The sequence below is a fragment of the Bufo bufo genome, chromosome 7 (genome assembly GCF_905171765.1).
Source record: "Bufo bufo chromosome 7, aBufBuf1.1, whole genome shotgun sequence".
NCBI lineage: Eukaryota > Metazoa > Chordata > Amphibia > Anura > Bufonidae > Bufo > Bufo bufo.
Window position 1 is genome coordinate 17025121 of NC_053395.1, and position 22425 is coordinate 17047545.

The 22425-nt window shown below is 42.4% G+C and overlaps 2 protein-coding genes across 4 annotated transcripts in view; both read left to right on the forward strand.

Annotated features, from left to right (window-relative positions):
- Positions 1-6867, forward strand: part of LOC121008289 (cytochrome P450 2K1-like) — a 42874-nt gene extending 36007 nt beyond the window's left edge. Inside the window, exon 9 of the mRNA XM_040440736.1 lies at positions 6591-6867. Within this exon, the coding sequence (XP_040296670.1) occupies positions 6591-6775 (185 nt within the window). The 3' untranslated portion in view covers positions 6776-6867. The remainder of the gene's footprint in view (positions 1-6590) is intronic.
- Positions 6868-11678: 4811 nt separating this feature from the next.
- LOC121007378 (cytochrome P450 2K1-like) overlaps positions 11679-22425 on the forward strand; it is a 61354-nt gene continuing 50607 nt past the window's right edge. Inside the window, exons 1-4 of one of the 3 annotated variants that reach the window (XM_040439261.1) lie at positions 11701-12013; positions 15155-15317; positions 21794-21943; positions 22229-22389. In XM_040439261.1, coding sequence (XP_040295195.1) covers positions 11819-12013; positions 15155-15317; positions 21794-21943; positions 22229-22389 — 669 coding nt within the window. In that variant the 5' untranslated portion in view covers positions 11701-11818. Of the gene's footprint in view, positions 12014-14463; positions 14488-15154; positions 15318-21793; positions 21944-22228; positions 22390-22425 lie in introns of those variants that run through there. The other 2 variants (XM_040439265.1, XM_040439263.1) reach the window with 2 other exon arrangements.

The following is a 22425-nucleotide window of genomic DNA, read 5'->3' on the forward strand; positions in this document are numbered from 1 at the left end:
TGGGGCTGCTTTGCTGCATCAGGGCCTGGACGGATTACTATCATCGAAGGAAAAATGAATTCCCAAGTTTATCAAGACATTTTGCAGGAGAACTTAAGGCCATCTGTCCACCAGCTGAAGCTCAACAGAAGATGGGTGTTGCAACAGGACAACGACCCAAAGCATAGAAGTAAATCAACAGCAGAATGGATTAAACAGAAGAAAATCCGCCTTCTGGAGTGGCCCAGTCAGGGTCCTGACCTCAACCAGATTGAGATGCTGTGGCATGACCTCAAGGAAGCGATTCACACCAGACATCCCAAGACTATTGCTGAACTGAAACAGTTCTGTAAAGAGGAATGGTCAAGAATTACTCCTGACCGTTGTGCACGTCTGATCTGCAACTACAGGAAACGTTTGGTTGAAGTTATTGATGCCAAAGGAGGTTCAACCAGTTATTAAATTCAAGGGTTCACATACTTTTTCCAACTGCACTGTGAATGTTTACATGGTGTGTTCAATAAAAACATGGTAACATTTAATTCTTTGTGTGTTATTAGTTTAAGCAGACTGTGATTGTCTATTGTTGTGACTTAGATGAAGATCAGATCACATTTTATGACCAATTTGTGCAGAAATCTATATCATTCCAAAGGGTTCACATACTTTTTCTTGCAACTGTATTAGGTGTTTAAATAAAAAAGTTAAGATTTATTTAAAAAAAACTTATGTAAAATGAGTACCATAATAAATTAAATAAAAATTTATTAAATTTGACTGGCTGTAAGGGCATAAGATGTTCACCAAAGTTATAACAGGAATAAGGGTATGTAGGCTGCACCCACACTGGATGAGATAGACTACGTAATCTGTTTTACAGTTGAGGTGATATTTTATCTGGAAAGTCGTGCCGTAGGTGGTGGAGGAGAGGGATTGGTTGTGATGTTTAATGATACTGCAGCAAAGACATCTGGTCGTCCCACAATTGAAACTACCTGGATTACATATTAGAGGCAGATTGTTGTTGGTAGCTGGTTTATGTTGTTTTAGGCGGCTAGGAGCAAGAACGCTCTTGAGGGTGGGGGTTCTCCTAAAGGTGATAGATGGCTGTTTTGGTAGAATCTTTTCCAGGTGTGGATCTGCTAGTAGGACGTGCCAGTGTTTTTTGAGGATGTTGGGTACATTATGGTGGGATTTGGAGTAGGTTTTAATTAGGGATGAGCGTACAAAACTTTGCGAGTTTGGGTACCCTGATCCGTACCTGGACTTTTTCACTGAAGTCCAAGTTCGGCATCTGGGTCCATTTATTATTTTCCATTATAACAAGCATGCTCAACTTTCAGCCCTCCAGCTGTTGCAAAACTACAACTCCCAGCATGCCCGATCAGCCTACAGCAGGGCATTGTGGGAGTTGTAGTTTTACAACAGCTGGAAGGCTGCAGGTTTAACATGCCTGCGTTATAGCATGGTTATAATGGAAAGTAATAGCATTCTTAAGACAGAATATGGCCATTTAGGGGTTAAAAAAACTCACCTCATCCACTTGATCGAGCTGCAGCAGTCTCTTCTATCCTCATTCAGCAGGACCTGCCAAAGGACATGCGATGTGCGCGATGACGTCACCGCGCTCTCCCACGTGGTGAGTTCGGTGACATCATCGCGCACATCACAGGTTTTTTGGCAGGTCCTGCTGATTGATTATAGAAGAGACTGCAGCAGCTCGATCAAGTGTATGGGGTGAGTTAGGTTATTGTTGCTATTTTTAAACCAAACTTTTATGGATTCGCTCATCCCTAGTTGTGATAAAATTATTATGTTTAAAATTCTCCTCAGTTGTGGTGGCTTTAATGCGGGGATGTAGGCAACCATCTTGGCTGCGGGTTTTACTTTGCTCCAGGGCGTCCTTAATTAATAGTTTTGGGTATCCCTTTTCAAGAAACCAACCCTGCAGTTTTTTAGACTGTGTGAGGAATGTGGCATCAATAGTGATGAGCGAGCATGCTCGGCCGAATAACTGTTCAGCTCGAGCATCGCTATGCCTGGCACATGGCGGTACTCGGCTGAGTACCACATGTGCTTGGGCGCCATGCTCGAGTCTCCTCCCTGCACGTTTGGCGCCTGCTGAGCAGCCAATAAACGTGCAGGTAAGTATTGCCATCACTGTAATGCCGGTAGCCATGTTTTCTACTGGTATTACAGTGATTGGCTGGCCAGGACGCATCATCGGGTGCTATAAAGCACCCGGTCACGCAGGTTTCGGCTCATTGCGAGTCAGGGAGAGCTGCTGTTAGGAAGAGACAGAGAGTGTAGGGAGAATTTGATCGCAAATTACTCATTTTAAAGACGTTTCAAAGACCCAAAAGTCCTTTTAAGGACTATTGTGTGTGTTGGAAGCAATTTGAAAGTGCAAAGTTGTCTCTTGGACCTGGGAGTCCAAGATGCATCCAGAAATCATCACCATGCTGTTCCCGATCCATTTTGGTGGTGTTTCTGCCACTTTCTGACATTTTCCAATGGGCCAGGCACCCTCCCCTCTTCAGAGCAGGGGGTGCCTGGTTGTCTCCCATTGACTTCCATTATACTCGGGTGCTCGGCCGAGCGCACGAATATTGCAATGTGTTTGGGCCGAACACCCGAATACTTTGGTGCTTGCTCATCACTAGGTATCATCTGTGCAATTTTTCCAGATACATTAAATTTGGCTATAGGGGATGTTGTTGAGCCATTTTTTGTGCTGATTGAGGCTGTAATGTAAACAGTTGTTACTATTTACTGATTTAAAATATGTAGAAGTGATAAAATCTGTAATGCATAATGTTGATATCTACAAATGCAATACTTGTGATGTTAAACTCTAGTGACAGTGATACTCCTGAGTTGTTGCGATTGAGTGTACTGTGGAAGGGTTCTAGAGATGCTTGTCCCCTTTCCAGATAAAAATCAGGTCATCTATATAACGTTATAACTGTCTCACCACTAACATATTTATAATTTTATTGGTGTTATATCTGCCAATTTTTGTGTCAACTTTAAGTACTCATCAATTGAAGTCCTTTGCAATTTTTATCAATGAAAGTTGTAAATTCGCCCCCCCCTCCACCCACACACATTTCCTCAAATGTTACCAGTCAATGTGACCCACTCTTTGGTTTGATGAAGTGGCCTATCTGGCCGCAAAATACGTCAGTCATAAGAGTTAATAAAGAAAATCAATCTACTCCTGCTGTCCTGCCTGGTTGCGCCACTGATCTCGTTTGTCCTACTACTGCACCATATTCTGTACTGCCATGCTTGAAGGAATATGTGTGGTAGCGCCGGCGAGATAATAACCTACATGTTGTATTGGACGCCATAAGGTGAGCCTCTAAGTAGAAGCTTTAACTTATTCCTCCTTACAGTTCTACCTATGTGCACTGCTCTCTGTGCTCTCTATTAGCTCGAGGGAATGTCAGCATTGAACATCCTTTTTGCTGCTCCCGTCGGAGCTTTAAGCACAGCCAGACAAAAAACAAACTGAAACCAACTGCACAACCTACTATAACAAACACTTCTCAGCCTTCATCTACTAGCCACCTCCTACATTCTCTCCTAAAATTTCAAGATTCAGACATCCATCCTTGCACATTAGCTTTTTTTAAACAGTTTATCACATCCTTTTTAGAGTGTCCTTTCCTGTTCTCTCTGTTCTATTTTGATCCCTAGACTTACTGTGTGAGGTCTCCATGGTCTGCTTGGTCCAATTACAGGACTTTGGCCTGGCTCACAAGGCACCTTACACCCCAAGTCTTAAGTAAACAACTGGCCTCCCAGGCTTCCTTTAGGTCCTCCTACCTCAGGCAACAGTCCTACTGGTACACCTAGTCAAGATGTTTCCACAGACCACCCTGACCACACGCTAAAGTCTATGGCAGCCTTAACAATAGTTCATTCACTCATGCACCACCTGATGTGTCTATGGTGTATTCGGGATAAAGCCCCTTTCGGCACTCTACTTTGTGGAAGATTCTCTTATCAATTTCCAAAACCTTTACCACATCCCCATAATCCCACTGGTTATGTTTTTCACACACATTCCTTAAGCAGGACAGACTCTTCTTGCCACGTACAAGAAGTCACACCTACTGGAATCCCTCATCATTCAGGGATTCTCATCCTCATATTACCTTGCAACTTCTTAGGAGGGTCTGTCCTTCCTGGTGAGCGATCCTCATCGATCCGAGTCATCTCATGTGCATTTCAGTCCCTGTTCAAGCGCAAAGTTTTCTGTGAGCAACTTCTGCTCTACTAATGAGCTGATAGCGTCAAATCAAGGATTAAGTCCAGCAGCTCAGGAAGATCATCACACGGCTTCAACCTTTATTTCAGCAAGAGTGTATATATATTTACAGACAGCATATCAGAATGGCTCTAGGCTAGGGGTGTAACTACCATACCAGCAGATCATGTGACTGTTACCGGGCCCAGAGCAAGAGGGGGCCCAGTTGAGATCATCCCTTTTTTTACTAGGGGTGAAAACTTGGTCAGGACTCTAACTTCTAAAATAGCAACTTTTAGCAAATAAGGCAGTGGAAAAAAAAGGCCCAAGGTTCATTGAAAGGGGTTTAGGCAAAAACCCTTCTATCCAGTCAAGGGGTCCTAGTTTGATCCTTGCTATAGGACACTTACATCTCTATGTACACCACTGCTCTAGGCCAATAAGCAGTGAAACTCACAAAAGTGGAGACAAGCATTTGGCCTTGAATTTGTATATCTTGTCCAAGAGATGATGTAAAATTGCAAGCATCAGCATAAGAATAAAATAGCGCATAAGAATATGGCACTGTAAGAAGAAGGAGACAAGATGGAGTGTATATGATTTCCTTCACACATATGACACCCTACACATCATGTAATTTCTAACAACACATGGCATACATGTCCTGGGTCAGCACACAGGACTCATTCACATGAAAATTAAATGACTAGTGATGGAATAATGATTCTTATTCTAGTTATTACAGGAACGACATCACTGTGAGAATTTATATTAAGGTCTGTCTCTAGGTGATGTTGTAAAATGGTTGCTTTTTCTGTTGTCATGTTGTTAATAAAGTTTAGTGTAGCAGGAAAAAACACAACACACACATACCTGTATCTACACAGACACTGATGAGAAGCGGCTGCAGCAGTAATACTGTATATAGTGTTCATGTTCTGCTCCTCAGTACACTATTTTTCACTTGTTAGATACCTGGTTAGTTAACTGAAAGCCAGATCACATGATACTTGTGAGGGTCACGTGAAAGGTCACATGACTGACGCCATGTTTAGTCCTATCCAGCTCTTCAATGGAGGCATTTTACAGGACTAAAGTAGGCCGTACCATTTTACTGAGCGGGTGACTATAATCAAACAGGAAATAATATATTCAATTTGCATTGCTGATGTTATAACTAGAGATGAGTGAAGTTATGAAAAATTCAACATGGCTGCTTTACTGAATTTCACAAAGAAATTTGATTAGTGACAAATTAGTTTGTCCCAAACCACATTTTTTTGTATGTAGCGGGTGCAATGACGAGTAACGGTGATCACGCCGCCTGCTGTCATTGAACCCCTCAGATGTCGTGATAATCGCTGATTGCGGCATTTGAGGCTGACATTTAGGCCTTTTAGTGATCAATCAGGGTAAGAAATAAAAAAATAAATACTCATTTTATTCATTGGGTCGCGTAGAGGCCACAGCGACCATCTTGATTGAAGACACCATGCAAAATCTCACAATGTAACATGATGGCGTCACAACGTCAACCGGGCACAGTGACGTCATCACTGATCTCTTTGCGTGGTATCTTCAATCAAGATGGCCACAACGGCCTCTTCGTGGGCAAATGAATGATGTGAGTATGTTTTTTTTTTTTACTGCCATTTCAAAGAAAATTGAGCGCAAGGAAATTCATCTTTTTGGCGAGTCAAATTTTTCCTGAAATTTGAATCAAAGTCAATTCTAGATCAACACTAGTTACAACCTCTACTTTAAAAACTTTGTGCCATAGTCCTATAGAGAAGCATAGCTTGAATGGAGCGCCGACTCCTTTTCAAACAGTTGATCGGCGGGGTGATATTGATGACCTATCGTTACTAGAGGCCATCAATATATATGGCCGGACAGCCCCTTTAACATTATTCAGCAATGTAACATAGCCTAAAGTATATGGCTCAGAGTCTAGAGTATCTGTCTCAGGGTAAAAGTTTGCTACCTGTGTCTGAATACCCTGACTAAGTCAGAGTTGATATCCCCATTTCCAGGATACATGCTCACCTTCAAGTGGATCCCTTGATATTCCTTAACTTTTTACCAATATTTCAGTTCCCAATGACACACATGTCCTCAAATGCTGTAAGCTCATACCCACAGGCAGCCCTACACTTGAGGATAAGCATCACCACTGGAGAGATGTTCAGTTTTGCCAAGCCCAAATGGCTGAGCCATATCTGGAAAAAAGGAAGTGTAGTCACTATGCCTGCCTTCTTCAGGAGATGGTCCTGGAATTGGCAGCATTGTTGTAATACTCTGTTAATAAATTATCATTTTGGCGCCATTCTTTACACATTACATTCTATTTCGACAGGAAGAAGAGCTTGTGCTGGAGAAAGCTTGGCCAGAATGGAACTTTTCCTGTTCTTCACCGGACTTCTTCAAGCATTTACTTTCTATCCACCACCAGGAGTTTCCAGGGAAGATTTAACTCTCAAGCCCGATGTTGGATTCACATTAACCCCTGCAAAATATATGACATGTGCCAAACTGAACTAGTAGTATATTTTGGACACAATTAACAACACAGAAGCTAACGTTGGTGTTGATTATGTTTATAAGGGGTTTTCTGTGAAAAGTATTTCTGTATTGAAATACCATCTTAATTACACATCACACACCTGTAGAATAATTTTTACGCTTACTTCTGAAGTTTTCTGGATCAACCAGCCAGGAACCTTATCATGTGATGTTTATCTTCTTAAAATCCAGCTTCTGTTGAGATGACCTCTTTTTCCAGGTTTCCAACATGATAGAGATGTGGATAACATTCTTGATCAACTAAGATTGCCCCTATATACTCCAGATCTTAGCCTTATGTACTCGATTTGGGACCAAAGCACGAAGGTTTTGCCCCACCCAAGAGGACCCCCCTCCTTAATGTGTCATATCGTAAAATAATGCACAATGAGCAGATGCCAAGTATTATCTCTTTTCTTATTTTTTTATTTTAGCCAATGAAACAATGGCATGAGCATCAGTAGAGGAACACCCTCTCTGATAATATGAAAACTGCTTAACTTCCTGTAATAAATGAGAACTGCTTTGACCCTGCCTGGTGGTTTCTTCCATGCATGTAAAATCCTTGGATTAAGACAATTTGGAGCAGTAGAGCAAATACATTTGGCTCTGATTGAGAGCAGCTTTAACAAACATGGGCTATGGAAGGGATGTCATTTCCACTGTGGACAGAGTTAGAACTATTCCTCTCCCTGACGTATGTACAAACTCCTGTATCCACCTCATCTGCACACTCACCAGGGGGAGAAAACATTCTGTCTCCTTCCATAGTATGGTAAGTATATTACAAACTTTCACCTACAGGTACAGTATGTTCATTGCAATAGAGGTGGCAATGAGGGGCCTGCTGAGTCCCAGAAAGCCCATTTTATAGATTTAATTTTGGGCCTGGAATCAGCCATCTACACTCACTGGCAGCAGATCTGCCCATGTTAAAAGACCCAAAATCTTGTTTTGCCCGTAACACAGTAGGATCGATAGTTAGTCAGCAGATGTGTACCTATGAAGCTGGCTAATCTGTTATATGTGCGCTTGGCAGCTGAAGGCATCTGTGTTGGTCCCATGTTCATATGTGTTTTAGTATATGCAAATGAGCCTCTAGGAGCAACAGGGGCATTGCCGTTACATTTGGAGGCCCTGATCTCTCTCTGTAACAGTGAGTTGTACAGGCAAGAACCACCATAATATACCAAGATGTATTGATATCTTCAAGCTGACTTTACAATGGGACATAATAAGAGATGAGCGAATTTTGAAAAAATTTGATTCCATCGGTTCGCCGAATTTTCCGAAAAGATTCGATTCGATCCGAATTAATTTGTGCCGAATCATGTTAAAAAAACAGGTACTTCCTGGCTGCAGAGAGCCTGTATAGTAGTGTAGAACACTGTGACTTGCAGTAACACACATAGGGAGTCTGCTCTGGTAGTGAAATAATACTGTGAGTCAGTATGACATGCAGATGACAGGTATCGCTCTTAGAATCACTGCACACTTCACTTATTTGGGCAGTTACGGGGCCAAAACTGACCAAATAACTCACAAGTATGAACTCAGCCTTACAGGTCGATGTTAGCGTCAGGTATAAAGAACCGTTTAGAGGCCCAAGATCCTACTATAGCGTGAAAGAGCGCACTACTTTTACACTGTCATCAGCGGATTTCACATAGATGTCTACAGAACCTGTTCTGTTAAATGCTAGTAGAGCCCCCGACAGAGTGGAGAGGGTGTCAGCAGTAAGTTTGTGTTGACATCACTGATTATTTTGCCCTTCCTCTCTTACGTCAAAACAATAACCCCCAAAAAAACGGATCCTGTCTGTTGAGCATCCGCCTTCACTCGGTCAGCATTTGGTCCCATCAGTATTGCTAATGTCCAAAAAAACAGGAGTGGATACAAAATAGAGATGTGAATGGAATATTTGCATGTCTTCTGTGTTTTGTACCCACTCCTGCTTTTGGCTACCAAATCATAAGCCAATTCTTATTGAACCATACAGGCCTTACAGCTGCTACACAGACAGGATCCGTTGTGTGTCTCATTTCCTTCTGACAGATCAGAATAAGGGTTAAATAAATGATGATGTCAACCTGGCCAAAAAGGCAAAATAGTGGCCCAGTCATGATGTAGGGAGGGTGGGAACAGCATGAGAATTGTGGCCCAATGACATAGTGTTGAGGTGGCAGCAGCCTCAGCAGACCACAGAGTGGCAAGGTGACATAGTGTGGATGTAGCAGCAGCATCAGGAGATCACATAGTGGCACAATGACAGAGTTTGGAGGTGGCAGCAGCAGCATGAGAAGGCCACAGAGTATAAAGGTGACATAATGTTAAGGTAGAAGCAGCATCAGGAGACCACAAAGTGGCAAGGTGACATAGTAAGGAGGTAGCAGCAGCATCAGGAGACTACAGAGTGGCACAATGACAGAGGGTGGAGCTGGCAGGAGCAGCATGAGGAGGCCACATAGTGGCAAGGAGACTTAGTGTTGAGGTACTAGAAGCATCAGAAGACCACAGAATGGCAAGGTGACATAGTGTGGAGGTGGCAGCAGCATCAGGAGACTACAGAGTAGAAATGTGACATAGTGTGGAGGTAGCAGCAGCATCAGGAGAACACAGAGTGGCACAACCACAGAGTGTGGAGGTGGCAGCAGCAGCATAAAGAGGCCACAGAGTGGCAAGGTGACATAATGTGGAGGTAGCAGCAGCATCATGAGACCACAGAGTGGCAAGGTGACATAGTGTGGAGGTGGCAGCAGCATCCTTCCTTAACACTATGCTGCTACCTTAACACTATGTCACCTTTATACTCTGTGGCCTTCTCATGCTGCTGCTGCCACCTCCAAACTCTGTCATTGTGCCACTCTGTGATCTCCTGATGCTGCTGCTACGTCCACACTATGTCACCTAAGAGCTTGTGTGTTCACCCTGCTACATCTGTATGCCACAAAATCTGGGTAGTTATAATTAAAGGAAATATCTGGATTTCATTTTTCTGACATTTTACATTGTTTGAGGTCAGGGAGCCCTGAAATAAGCTATGACCAAATGATGACTTCCCCCTACGGTTGGGTGTTTGTCGCAGTTGACAGGCTGCCCACAACCTTGTGTCCCTTGGGGCTCACGCACACGGCTGTTGTTTTTGTCCTCATCTAATCCACATTTTTAGCATATTGGATGTGGAAACATTTACTTTATTGGGGCTGCAAATGATGCCAACAGCACACCGTGTGCTGTCCACATCAGTATGTCTGTTCCCCAGCAACCGTAAAAAAATAGAACATTTGCTATTTTTCTCCATATTACAGACAAGGATAGGACAGTCCTATAGAGGGCTTGATGTACCTTTCCGGTATCCCTGTTTTGCGAATTGACTAGCATTTCTATAGCTTCAAATAGTTGACTTTAGATTACACTAGATCATCGCTAATGAGCATTCATAGTAAGGCTCGATAATGATGATCTGCAGCTCATTCATTGGGCAATCCCAATCTTTCAACAGATTTAAAAATCATCCTTTCAGGTGAAAGATCGTGTTGAGTAATCAGTACTCTGCTGACGGCAAACAAGGATTCAGTATGGGGAAGAGCGATGGCATAACGATAGCTCTTTCGCAGACTGAGGAGGAGATCGCTGCTTGTATAGCGAGCATACGATTGCTGGGAAGGATCGCTTCCCAACTGCCCCCCAGCCCCCACGACAATCGCCTGGCTGATTTTTTAATGTAATACCTCCTTAACCTAAGGGTTACTGACGAAACAGTACCGGTTCATTTCACCGGGGCCAGGCACCTTGGTGACACGTATCTATCATCCACTATGGCACCTTGTTCCTTCTCATAAAGGTTAGACAATTCCTTTAAATGGGTTGTCCAGGAATATACTATCCTTTTTACTATTACTGTCCTGAGGAAAGGCCATCAATATCTCGTTGACCACACCCCCACGATCAGCATTATTTAGGTAACTCCAGTTCCAGAAATCATCACTGGACCTACACAGCCCTTGCCTTTATCTAGTTAAATCGTGAACAACCCCCTTAAAAGGGTCATCCGATATAGTGTTGCTCGCCAATATTCTAATCACGTTTTTTTATCGCGAATATCGGCACAGAATTCACAAGAAATCACGAAGATGTAGAATATATTCCTAATCGCGAATATTCAAGATTTCTTTTTTCATCAGTAACCTCCCTTCTTGCTTGTGGGCCAATGAGAAGGCTGCAATACCTTTGTCAGAGCTTAGCAACATCCCTAGCAACCAATAGGAAGGTTGCCTACCCCTTACTATATAACTATTACTATTGCAGTTCTGAGAGAGAGAGAGAGAGAGAGAGAGAGAGCAGGGACATTTCTGTGCTCTGTGCTTTCATCTGGATCCTATTCCTTATCCAATTACATTAGATAGTTAGTTAGCTCATATATATAATACAGATAGTTAGTGTAGGTTAGATAGTGATATAGTGTAGCTGATAGGTTCCAGTGCAGGGTGTTGGGTAGTGTGATAGGAATTACTGTTTCTCTGCTGTCTATACATACATGCTACAGACATAGTGCTGGGATGTCACAACAATACATAGTGCACCAATCACTTTCTTAGTGGCACTCTTTCTAGGAGAAAGTAGACCTCCACCTTCTTAAAGGGAATAATAATCCACCGTTTTCAAACCAGCACCTGGATCTAATTTAATTTATTATAGCCACTGAGTGACAGATTGAAAACTATTCATATAACACCACCTGCTATCTGTCCTTTTTCTAATTTCTGTGTTCACCTCACTGAAGTGGACGCACATGCTCAGTTCCATCCTTCAACTGCCACTAACTGCATAAGAAAGGACATGGCACAGACATTTTGTTAGGTGAAATACAATAACAGGAGGAGGAGGAGAACACAGTCCAAAACAAGAGCAACAGGCATGTGGAATGGCAGCGGGCCAGTAAGTTAATCCAAGTTGGAAACTAAATCCAGGTGCTCATATATCCAGACAGCAGTGCGTTCAGAACAGACTCAGGACTTCACTATGGCTTTTCTCACCTATTTTTTGACTAGATCCGATGTGATAATATATTTAGCAGTTTGCATTGTTTTGCTTATCTACTGGTTAAATGGATCAAAGAAGAGCAGAGCAAAGATGCCTCCCGGACCTACCCCTCTGCCCTTCATTGGAAACCTCCACCAGTTGGACCTTAAAAATACCCACCAATCACTGATGGAGGTAAGATTCCATATTTGCCAGGGGCATCCCCAGTATGATGTATATGTGTCTAATTAATGATGTAACATTGTAATTTATTATTTTTGGCACATTTTGAAGTTGTCAGTACCTTGCTTTAACATCGGCTCATACAAGGTTTGCTCTTTAATGGTTACAATGCAATGCAATCTGACAGCACCATGTTATAGATCAGAAGAAGATAGGCAGATTGATATACAGTGCCTTAAAAAAGTATTCATACCCATTTAATTTTTTCATGTTACACCCATAAACTTAAATGTATTTTATTAGGCTTTTATGTGATAGACCGACACAAAGTAGCAGGTACTATATGTGTGACGTGAAAAGAAAATAATAAATGGTTTTCAAAATTTTTAATAAACAAAAATCTGGTCAGAGTTGATGGGAAGATGGATGGAGCTAAATTCAGGGCAAACCTGGAGGAAAACCTGGTAGAGGCTGCAAAAGACTTGAGACTGGAGCGTAGATTCACCTCCAGCAGGACAACAACCCTAAGCATCCAGCCAGAACGACAAGGGAACAGTTTAGATTAAAGCATATTTATGTGTTATAATGGCCCAGTCACAGTCCAGACCTAAAGCCCATTCAGATCTATGGCAAGACTTGATCATTGCTGTTCATAGACGTTCTCCATCTAATCTGATGGAGCTTGAGCTATTTTGCAAAGAAGAATAGGCAATAATTTCAGCCTCTAGATGTGCAAACCTGGTAGAGACAGACCCCCAAAAAATTGCAGCTGTAATTACAGCGAAAACTGATCCTACAAAGTATTGACTGAGGGGGGCTGAATACAAATGCACACCACACTTTCCAGATTTCGATTTACAAAAAATTGTGAAAACCTTGTATCATCTTCTTTTCACTTCTCACACACCTCCTACTTTGTGTTGGTCGATGGCATTAAATCCCAATAAAATACATTTAAGTTTGTAGATGTAACGTGAAAAAATGTGGAACTGATCAAGGGGTATGAATACTTTTTCAAGGCGCTGTATAACTTTGTAGCAGAAGATTCAGTAAAACCTGTAATTTATACATTTATACCTTTGCTTTTTCTACCTTCTGTAATTACCTTCCATGTACAGGAGGGAGGAGTTATCAGTGACTGACAGCATCGTGTGTGTAAGTGTGTATACAGAGATAGGTGTCAGTCACTGGTAACCCCTCCCTCCTGAACTGAGATATAAATGTATAAATTACAGGTTTTACTGAGTCTTTTCCCACAAAACTACGTATCAGTCTGCTCAGCTCCTCCTGCTCTATCAAATACTGCCTGTATGATTGCACTGCACTTTTTGTGTGACAGGTCCTTGTCGTAAAGCCTCCCTCATCACTTCCGTCACTCACCATTAAACTTCAACTTTTATATACCAGCTCTTTCTAGCCATGGGAATCATTTCTGCATTTCCTAATAGGTAATCTAGAAGAAAGTAGTGCAGTGTGGAATGGGATATATCGTCCAGCCCTTGAGTGGTATGCATGGGTGGCAGAAAGAAGCGGTTGGACACAGGCCTAATGTGAACAAGACTCCCATGGGGCAAGAAGCCTGGTGGCTACAATAGTCTTTCAAGATGCCACAGGCTTAGTGCTTACTGGTAATGGACCAACTTGTCTATGTCTGGTGGTTGTTTACATGTTTTCTTCATACTGCAAGAGTAGAGATGGGCAAATGGCGGCCCATGTAGCATCTCCAAGGCCCTCATATATTGTCAGAATCGGTGTCTCTTGACCTTCTAAAAAGGGTAATAGGTAGGAGTCCTGGATGTGAACTGGCACCTATCAGACATATACACTATCGTGATATGCATAAATATCTCAGATGGTAATACCATCAAGTTTTATCGTGGACCATGGAGTTAGTTCTATCTGGCAATGTGACCCTCAGGCTAGAAAAGATTGTGCAAATTGGAGAATTATTAACAGTTAACATATGAAAGGTTGCAAAAGCAAAGAACACAGACGTTGGATAAGAATCCATAATTCTTCATCATCATACCTGTTTACACTCGTGACCTGAATTCAACTCTACAAGAATTGATCTGAAGCCAAAACCTCAGGGACTCTCCTGATTCATATTAAACTATCTTCACAAGCGTTAGTGAGTTTCATCAGACTGTTGATTATTTGCTGATTTGAAGATATATTTGCACTGGATCAGAGAACAGGCAGATAAGAACCCTGTGGGGTACGGAGTAGGGATCAATAGTTTATGTGATTATATGAAACTTTGCAATCAGTAAACTTTGAACTTCCTTACCTTCCACCAGCTTCAGAACTGTTTTCCCACCTCATTTCTCTGATATATTACAATAACTAGGAGACAGGGAGGAGGGGGATGCAGCTGCAGATTCTCCCTTGCCTTTTTCGTTAAACTGTATGTTGTGGACAGAAAGGTGCAGAACTGGGAGGACTTCTTATTGACTCACAGTTCTTTATGCACCTGTATGGGATTGGTGAGCAACAGCAAACTACAAATTAAAAGGAAACTGTTGCCAGCTTTATGTCGCCCTCTCTGAGAAGTTGGTGCTGGAGTTACACAGTTCTGTGCATTGTGCAGTGGACGGAGATGGTTACTTCACCACCGCTCCCATTCTTTTCAATGCAACCAGCTCTATCCACTTTACAATGATCAGAACTGTAGAGATCCAGGGCCAGAGATAATCAGCTGGGTGTTTGAACGATAAGCCAACTATAGTAAAATCCTGGAATAACCCTTTAAGCCAGATACTGTAGGCCAGTGGTGGCGAACCTATGGCACGGGTGCCAGAGGCGGCACTCAGAGCCCTCTCTGTGGGCACCAGCACCCCGGAAAAAGTCTATGGTGTACCAATATGCCTTAGAGTTTTCCTGCTATTCTTCAGCCCAGGACGCACTATGGACGGCACAGGCAGCGCATTGAATGTAGGGAGGATATTATAGCTATCACTGCTGTAGGCTTTAGAAATGGATGTGAATCTATAGTTGGACTATGTAGCAGTTTTGCGTATGTTCTGTATGGTGGTGTGAGTGCATCCTTATTGGCTTTGTTTTAGAGTCACTGGATTTGAGAATACAATTTCTCCCTAGTAGAAAACGATTGATATCAGTTACCATTTCACTGCCAATGATGATATTTTGCAGATGTCTGAGAAGTACGGGGACGTTTTTACTCTGCATTTTGGACCTAAGAGAGTAGTGGTCATTGCCGGATACAAGGCTGTGAAAGAAGCTCTTGTCACCCAGAGTGATGATTTTGTAAACAGATCAAGCCCTCCACTCTTCGACTTAATATCAAAGAACCATGGTAAGTATATTGGGCTTCCTATAAATCCTACAATTTCTCTAAACAAGCTTGCTAGTTTGGTAAAATATTTTATAGTCCAGTCGTCCACCTATAGAGACTGTAGGGACTATTGCTGCTTTGGCTAATTGAAGAGTCACCCACGTCAATGCCAAATCAATACATTGCCCTACATGGAAACATCCCCCAGATCTCATGTTCAGTAGGTTACATGTTGTAATCCTTGGTGCACACTAGCTTCAAAGAAAGCCAACCTAAACTGAAAATGTTGGCCACTCCAAACATCTGAACCAATTTTCATGTATTTATTTTACTCACTTATCTAGTGCTGACATATTCCACAGTGCTGTACAGATATTATCACTCACAACTCACAATCTAGATTGCCTATCAGTATGTCTTTAGAGTGTGGGAGGAAACCGGAGAACCTGGAGGAAACTGCCACAAACACGGGGAGAACATACAAACTTCATGCAGGTGGTCTGGTATTCTGTAATACATGCAGATAGAAACTAGTGGCCATTGGGATCTTTCTTTCTATCTTCCTTTTTTTCTTTTCTTTCCTTTTCTTTCTTTCTTTCTTCTCCATCATCTATGTCATGAACATTATCAACTTAATTTTACTACCTTCCCTCCCTTCCTCTTTTCTATCTTCTTCTTCTTCCTCTTCTTTGTTATGCTCAGCGGAGTCAAACCTGCTGTCCCACAAGACCAATTTCCTTAGAGCGTTATGTCTAAGTGAACCCCTCGTTCTTCACAATACCTCTGATGGTAAGGATAGACTTTCCCAAGGGGTCTACCAATTGCTTCCTCTGAGGGGGATTGGGACACAAGGGAACTGGGACTGATCTCCAGGTGGTACGGTACACCCAGAGGCCCCTGGGAGGACAGAGGCTCATCAGACGGAAGCACAGTCAGGATACGAAGGCTGAAGTCAAGGCTGTGAACATTTAAACAAGAAGCAGGGACCGGTACACAGAAAATCTGAATCACACTAAACACCTTCACACAATAGGGCTAGACAAGCTAGTGACCAAGTTGCTAAGGCATCTTCCTGTAGAAGGATGTGCCTATAAATACAGCATACCAGCCATAGGCTGGAGAAGATAGGGGGGGGTCTGCGTGTGGCCTCACATAAAGAGGAGAGACACACCCCCAGATACCCTATATGCACACAAAGAACTCTGAGTCAAAGCGCAAGCTCCGCTCAGGGCCAGGAGGGGAATGCCAGCGGCAGGAGTGCAGCCCACAGCTAAGAAGCCTAATGGCCATGCCTATCAACATGGCGAACAGCAGCGGAGAGGATTGAGGAAGCCTGGCACCCATGCCTAAATGCGGGGACAGAATCGCAGGCACTGGGTACCAGGTTCACATTCTTCTTTTGCCTCTTCTTCTTTTTTTTTCTTCTTCTTCTCTTCTGGGATTGTCATCATCGTCAATTTCATTCTACTTCCACTCAAAGTGGACACACATTTTCAGTATGAAAGATGTACAGTCGTGGCCAAAAGTTTGGAGAATGACAAAAATATTAGTTTTCACAAAGTTTGCTGCTAAACTGCTTTTAGATCTTTGTTTCAGTTGATTCTGTGATGTAGTGAAATATAATTACACGCACTTCATACGTTTCAAAGGCTTTTATCGACAATTACATGACATTTATGCAAAGAGTCAGTATTTGCAGTGTTGGCCCTTCTTTTTCAGGACCTCTGCAATACGACTGGGCATGCTCTCAATCAACTTCTGGGCCAATTCCTGACTGATAGCAACCCATTCTTTCATAATCACTTCTTGGAGTTTGTCAGAATTAGTGGGTTTTTGTTTGTCCACCCGCCTCTTGAGGATTGACCACAAGTTCTCAATGGGATTAAGATCTGGGGAGTTTCCAGGCCATGGACCCAAAATGTCAACGTTTTGGTCCCCGAGCCACTTAGTTATCACTTTTGCCTTATGGCACGGTGCTCCATCGTGCTGGAAAATGCATTGTTCTTCACCAAATAGTTTTTGGATTGTTGGAAGAAGTTGCTGTTGGAGGGTGTTTTGGTACCATTCTTTATTCATGGCTGTGTTTTTGGGCAAAATTGTGAGTGAGCCCACTCCCTTGGATGAGAAGCAACCCCACACATGAATGGTCTCAGGATGCTTTACTGTTGGCATGACACAGGACTGATGGTAGTGCTCACCTTTTCTTTTCTGGACAAGCCTTTTTCCAGATGCCCCAAACAATGGGAAAGAGGCTTCATCAGAGAATATGACTTTGCCCCAGTCCTCAGCAGTCTATTCACCATACTTTCTGCAGAAGATCAATCTGTCCCTGATGTTTTTTTTGGAGAGAAGTGGCTTCTTTGCTGCCCTTCTTGACACCAGACCATCTTCCAAAAGTCTTCGCCTCACTGTGCGTGCAGATGCGCTCGCACCTGCCTGCTGCTATTCCTGAGCAAGCTCTGCACTGGTGGCACTCCGATCCCTCAGCTGAATCCTCTTTAGGAGACGATCCTGGCTCTTGCTGGACTTTCTTGGACGCCCTGAAGCCTTCTTAACAAGAATTGAACCTCTTTCCTTGAAGTTCTTGATGATCCTATAAATTGTTGATTGAGGTGCAATCTTAGTAGCCACAATATCCTTGCCTGTGAAGCCATTTTTATGCAACGCAATGATGGCTGCACGCGTTTCTTTGCAGGTCACCATGGTTAACAATGGAAGAACAATGATTTCAAGCATCACCCTCCTTTTAACATGTCAAGTCTGCCATTTTAACCCAATCAGCCTGACATAATGATCTCCAGCCTTGTGCTCGTCAACATTCTCACCTGAGTTAACAAGACGATTACTGAAATGATCTCAGCAGGTCCTTTAATGACAGCAATGAAATGCAGTGGAAAAGTTTTTTTGGGATTAAGTTAATTTTCATGGCAAAGAAGGACTATGCAATTCATCTGATCACTCTTCATAACATTCTGGAGTATACGCAAATTGCTATTATAAAATGTTAAGCAGCAACTTTTCCAATTTCCAATATTTATCAAATTCTCAAAACTTTTGGCCACGACTGTACAGTGCTGCCCATAATTATTCATACCCCTTGCAAATTTAGACTTAAAGTTACTTTTATTCAACCAGCAAGTAATTTTTTGACGGGAAATTACATAGGTGTCTCCCAAAAGATAATAAGACGATGTACAAGAGACATTATTGTGGGGGAAAAAAACATTTCTCAGCTTTTATTTACATTTGAGCAAAAAGTGTCCAGTCCCAAATTATCCATACCCTTCTCAATAATCAATAGAAAAGCCTTTATTGGCTATTACAGCAATCAACGCTTCCTATAATTGCAGACCAGCTTTTTGAATGTCTCCACAGATATTATTGCCCATTCATCTTTAGCAATGAGCTCCAAACTTTTCAGGTTGGAGGGTCTTCTTGCCATCACCCTGATCTTTAGCTCCCTCCACAGATTCTCAATTGAATTCAAGTCTGGACTCTTGCTGGGCCACTCCAAAACGTTAATGTTGTTGTCTGCTAACCATTTCTTCACCACTTTTGCTGTGTGTTTTGGGTCATTGTCCTGCCGAAATGTCCACTGGTGCCCAAGGCCAAATTTCTCTGCAGACTGCCTGAATCCTCATGTACTGCTCTTTTTTCATGGTGCCGTTTACTGTGATTAGGTTCCCTGGTCTATTGGCTGAAAAACAGCCCCAAAGCATTAGGTTCCCACCACCATGTTTGAAGGCTTGAAGGCTTGGGTTGAAGGCTTCTCTTTTTTTACGCCAAATGAAGGAAACATCATTGTGACCAAACAATTCAATTTTTGTTTCATCTGTCCATAACACAGAAGACCAGAAGTCGTCTTCTTTGTCCAGATAAGCTTTTGCAAAGGCCAAGCTAGCTTTTGTGTGCCTTATTATTTGCTGGTTGAATAAAAGTAATTTTAAGTCAAAATTTGCCTGGGGTATGAATAATTATGGGCAGCACTGTATATGCTTACAAGCTGAAGCAAAAGATTTTTTGATGGAAGGGGAGGGTAAGGTAAGATACTTTTTTGTGAAGGTTCATTAGGGTGGGTAAGCCATATGGTATTAACCCCTTAAGGACCAGCACCATACATGTACTGGGCAGTTGGCAGGGAGTTGTGGACCAGTGCCATACATGTAAGGCACACTGAATGGGCGGGCATAGGAATTGCGCTCGCACAATCAGTAGCAGGGGTCTAGCTGTTACTGACAGCTGGGCCCCTGTTGTGTCTGCTGGCATTGGTGAAAACTCCCGTAGATAAACTCTTTAGATGCCAGAGCCAATGCGGAACGCTGCATGTATAGGATTTGTAGAGTATGTGTGTTCCTTCTCGTACCCCATCAGGTTGCAATGGCGGTATCCTGAGTCTACAGAAGCCTATAAGGCCCAGCCACCGAACTGGATCTCATAGGCACACTGTCAGTGTAATACTGTCAGTGTAATGCATTGTACACAGTTGGCATTTCTACCGATCGCAGACATTAGCCGCTGTTGTCTGCTGTATGAACAAGAGTGGAGCCGAAGTGCTTGTCCGGGAGCCACGCAGACTGAATCTAGCAGTGTGGACCAGGTGAATATCATCACCACTGTAGGTCAACCTTGTCTGAAGGTCTGGTTTAGTCTCAGATAACTCTTTAGATGCCACAGCCAATGCGGGATGCCGCATGTATAGGATTTGTAGAGTATGTGTGTTCCCTCTCGTACCCCATCAGGTTGCAATGGCGGACGGTATCCTGATGGTTGTCGCTGTCCCTGGAAGTCTTAAAAAGCTACAGAAGCCTATAAGGCCCAGCCACCGAACTGGATCTCATAGGCACACTGTCAGTGTAATACTGGCAGTATAATGCATTACAATACAGCATGTATTGTAATACATTGTAGAAGGCATCAGGCCCCCAAAAGTTAAAGTCCCATAGTTGGTCAAAAACAAAACGTAATAAAAAAAATATTAGCCCCTTCCTGATTTTCTTGGAGCCATAACTTTTTATTTTTGTCATTTACATAGCCGTGTGAGGGCTTGTTTTTTGTGGGACATGTTGTACGCCTGCCCATTCAGCGTGCCTTACATATATGGCACTGGTCCACAACTCCCTTGACAACTGTCCGGGTTAATACCATATGGCTTACACACCTAACTGAACCTTCACAAAAAAGTATCTTACCTTACCCTCCCCTTCTAAAATTCCAAATGGGGTTGAATTGTAAAAAAAATCCCACAATTCTGCCACAGTTTTGTTGGTTTTGTTTTCACGGCGTTCACTATGTGGTAGAACTGACTTATGCTCTTAATCCTTTGGGTCAGAAAACAAGCAAAGTTTTAAAAAAATTAATTTGGCAGCTTCGCCAAAGTTCGCCAAGAAATTTGAACCGTTCTGAATTAATTTGTCACAAATGGCTATAAATCTAGTATACCCAGCCCAATCTGCCTAATCATACTCTTCCCATTTGGTGGCCCAATCTCGGTGTGAAGGCTTGGAAGTTAAACTGCAGGGAGAGTGCAGGGAAAGTGTAACGCTGTGTACATCAGTGTGCAGTGCACCAAGATTCAGAGCTAATCCCTTCTGTTAGCTGTAGATTTAATGTGTGTCAATATTACAGGTCAATGTTACCATCAGGTCTAATTTATCGCCGTGGACTTAACTGTGCAGTGCACCAAGATTCAAGTAGTCAGCAGCAGTGGCAGTAACAGTGTGCACCAAGATTCATAGCTAACCCCTTCTGCTAAACAAAAAGAAAAGCATATAGCACCCTTCAGTAAAGCAAAAAAAATATGTGTGTGCCCCTGCAGGAGCTGTGTCCAAATTGCTCCTTAGTGGAACAAAATAAAGAAAGGGAGGCAGCACCAATAAAGTCGTTGTGAAAAAAAATGTTCTTTTAATCCATGTTATAGGAGTCCAAACACAAGCTTTTCAATCCCTTCTGTTAGCTGTCAAATTACTGTAAATCGGTATTACAGGTAAATGTAATTAGAACAGGGCGATTTCCCTGCTCTCCACCGGGTGAAAGTGTTCCTGCCCCGGAAGCACATGCTTTTAGCCCTCTCATATGCAGTGGTCACATTTGATCATGGCATCTGAGGGGTTAAATGTCCGTAGTTGGCATTTCTACCGATCGCAGACATTAGCCGCTGTTGTCTGCTGCATTAAAAAGAGTGGAGCCGAAGTGCTGGTCCGGGAGCCACACAGACTGAATCCAGCAGTGTGGACCAGGTGAATATCATCACCACTGTAGGTCAGCCATGTCTGGAGGTCTGGTTTAGTCTCAGATAACCCCTTTAACTTACATTTGATTACTTGTTGATGTCATTTTAAGTCTACTTTATTTCACACATTTAAACAAAAAGTTATAACATTCCTTCCTAAAATTGTATCATTTTATCTTAATATTCTAGTTATGTTCCTACAAGACTACTTTCTGCCCAGTATGACTAATTGATCATCTCAAGTATCTCCATGTTCACTGTATTTCAGGTATAATATTTTCCCATGGAGAAGAATGGAAATCTATGAGGAGATTCACACTATCAACTCTTCGAGACTTTGGAATGGGGAAAAAATCTCTAGAAGGCAGAATTCAAGATGAAATCATTGCCCTTATAGAAAGTTTTAAATGTTACAATGGTAAAAATTATCCTACATTTACCAAGAACCCTATAGCTGACATCTGTATTTCTATTTCTTGGGTAGTCTTTTCCATTGACTACACTTTCCAAATTCAAAGCACACATATCCCACCACACATTTGCTGCAGATTACCTATGGAGGGTCTAGCAGTGCTCTTCTGTCTCCAGCTTGATTAAGTAGTGTTTTCTGACTCAATTGTGCCTAGAAATGACCTGTTGTAATATATAATATTTTTTATCTTTTTGTTAAATTTTTATCATTTCTATTTTTTTTTTCTTCTAGGCAAACCATTCGATCCACACCTGATAGTAAACTGTGCAATATCCAATGTCATCTGCTCCATTATCTTTGGGAAGAGGTTTGAGTATGAAGACCCAACATTTCAAAAATTAATCAGAATGTTAGATGAATATGCCAAAGTGACGGGTGAACCCAAAGCACTGGTGAGAAAACTTCCAAACGTTATGTATCCAGTTCCA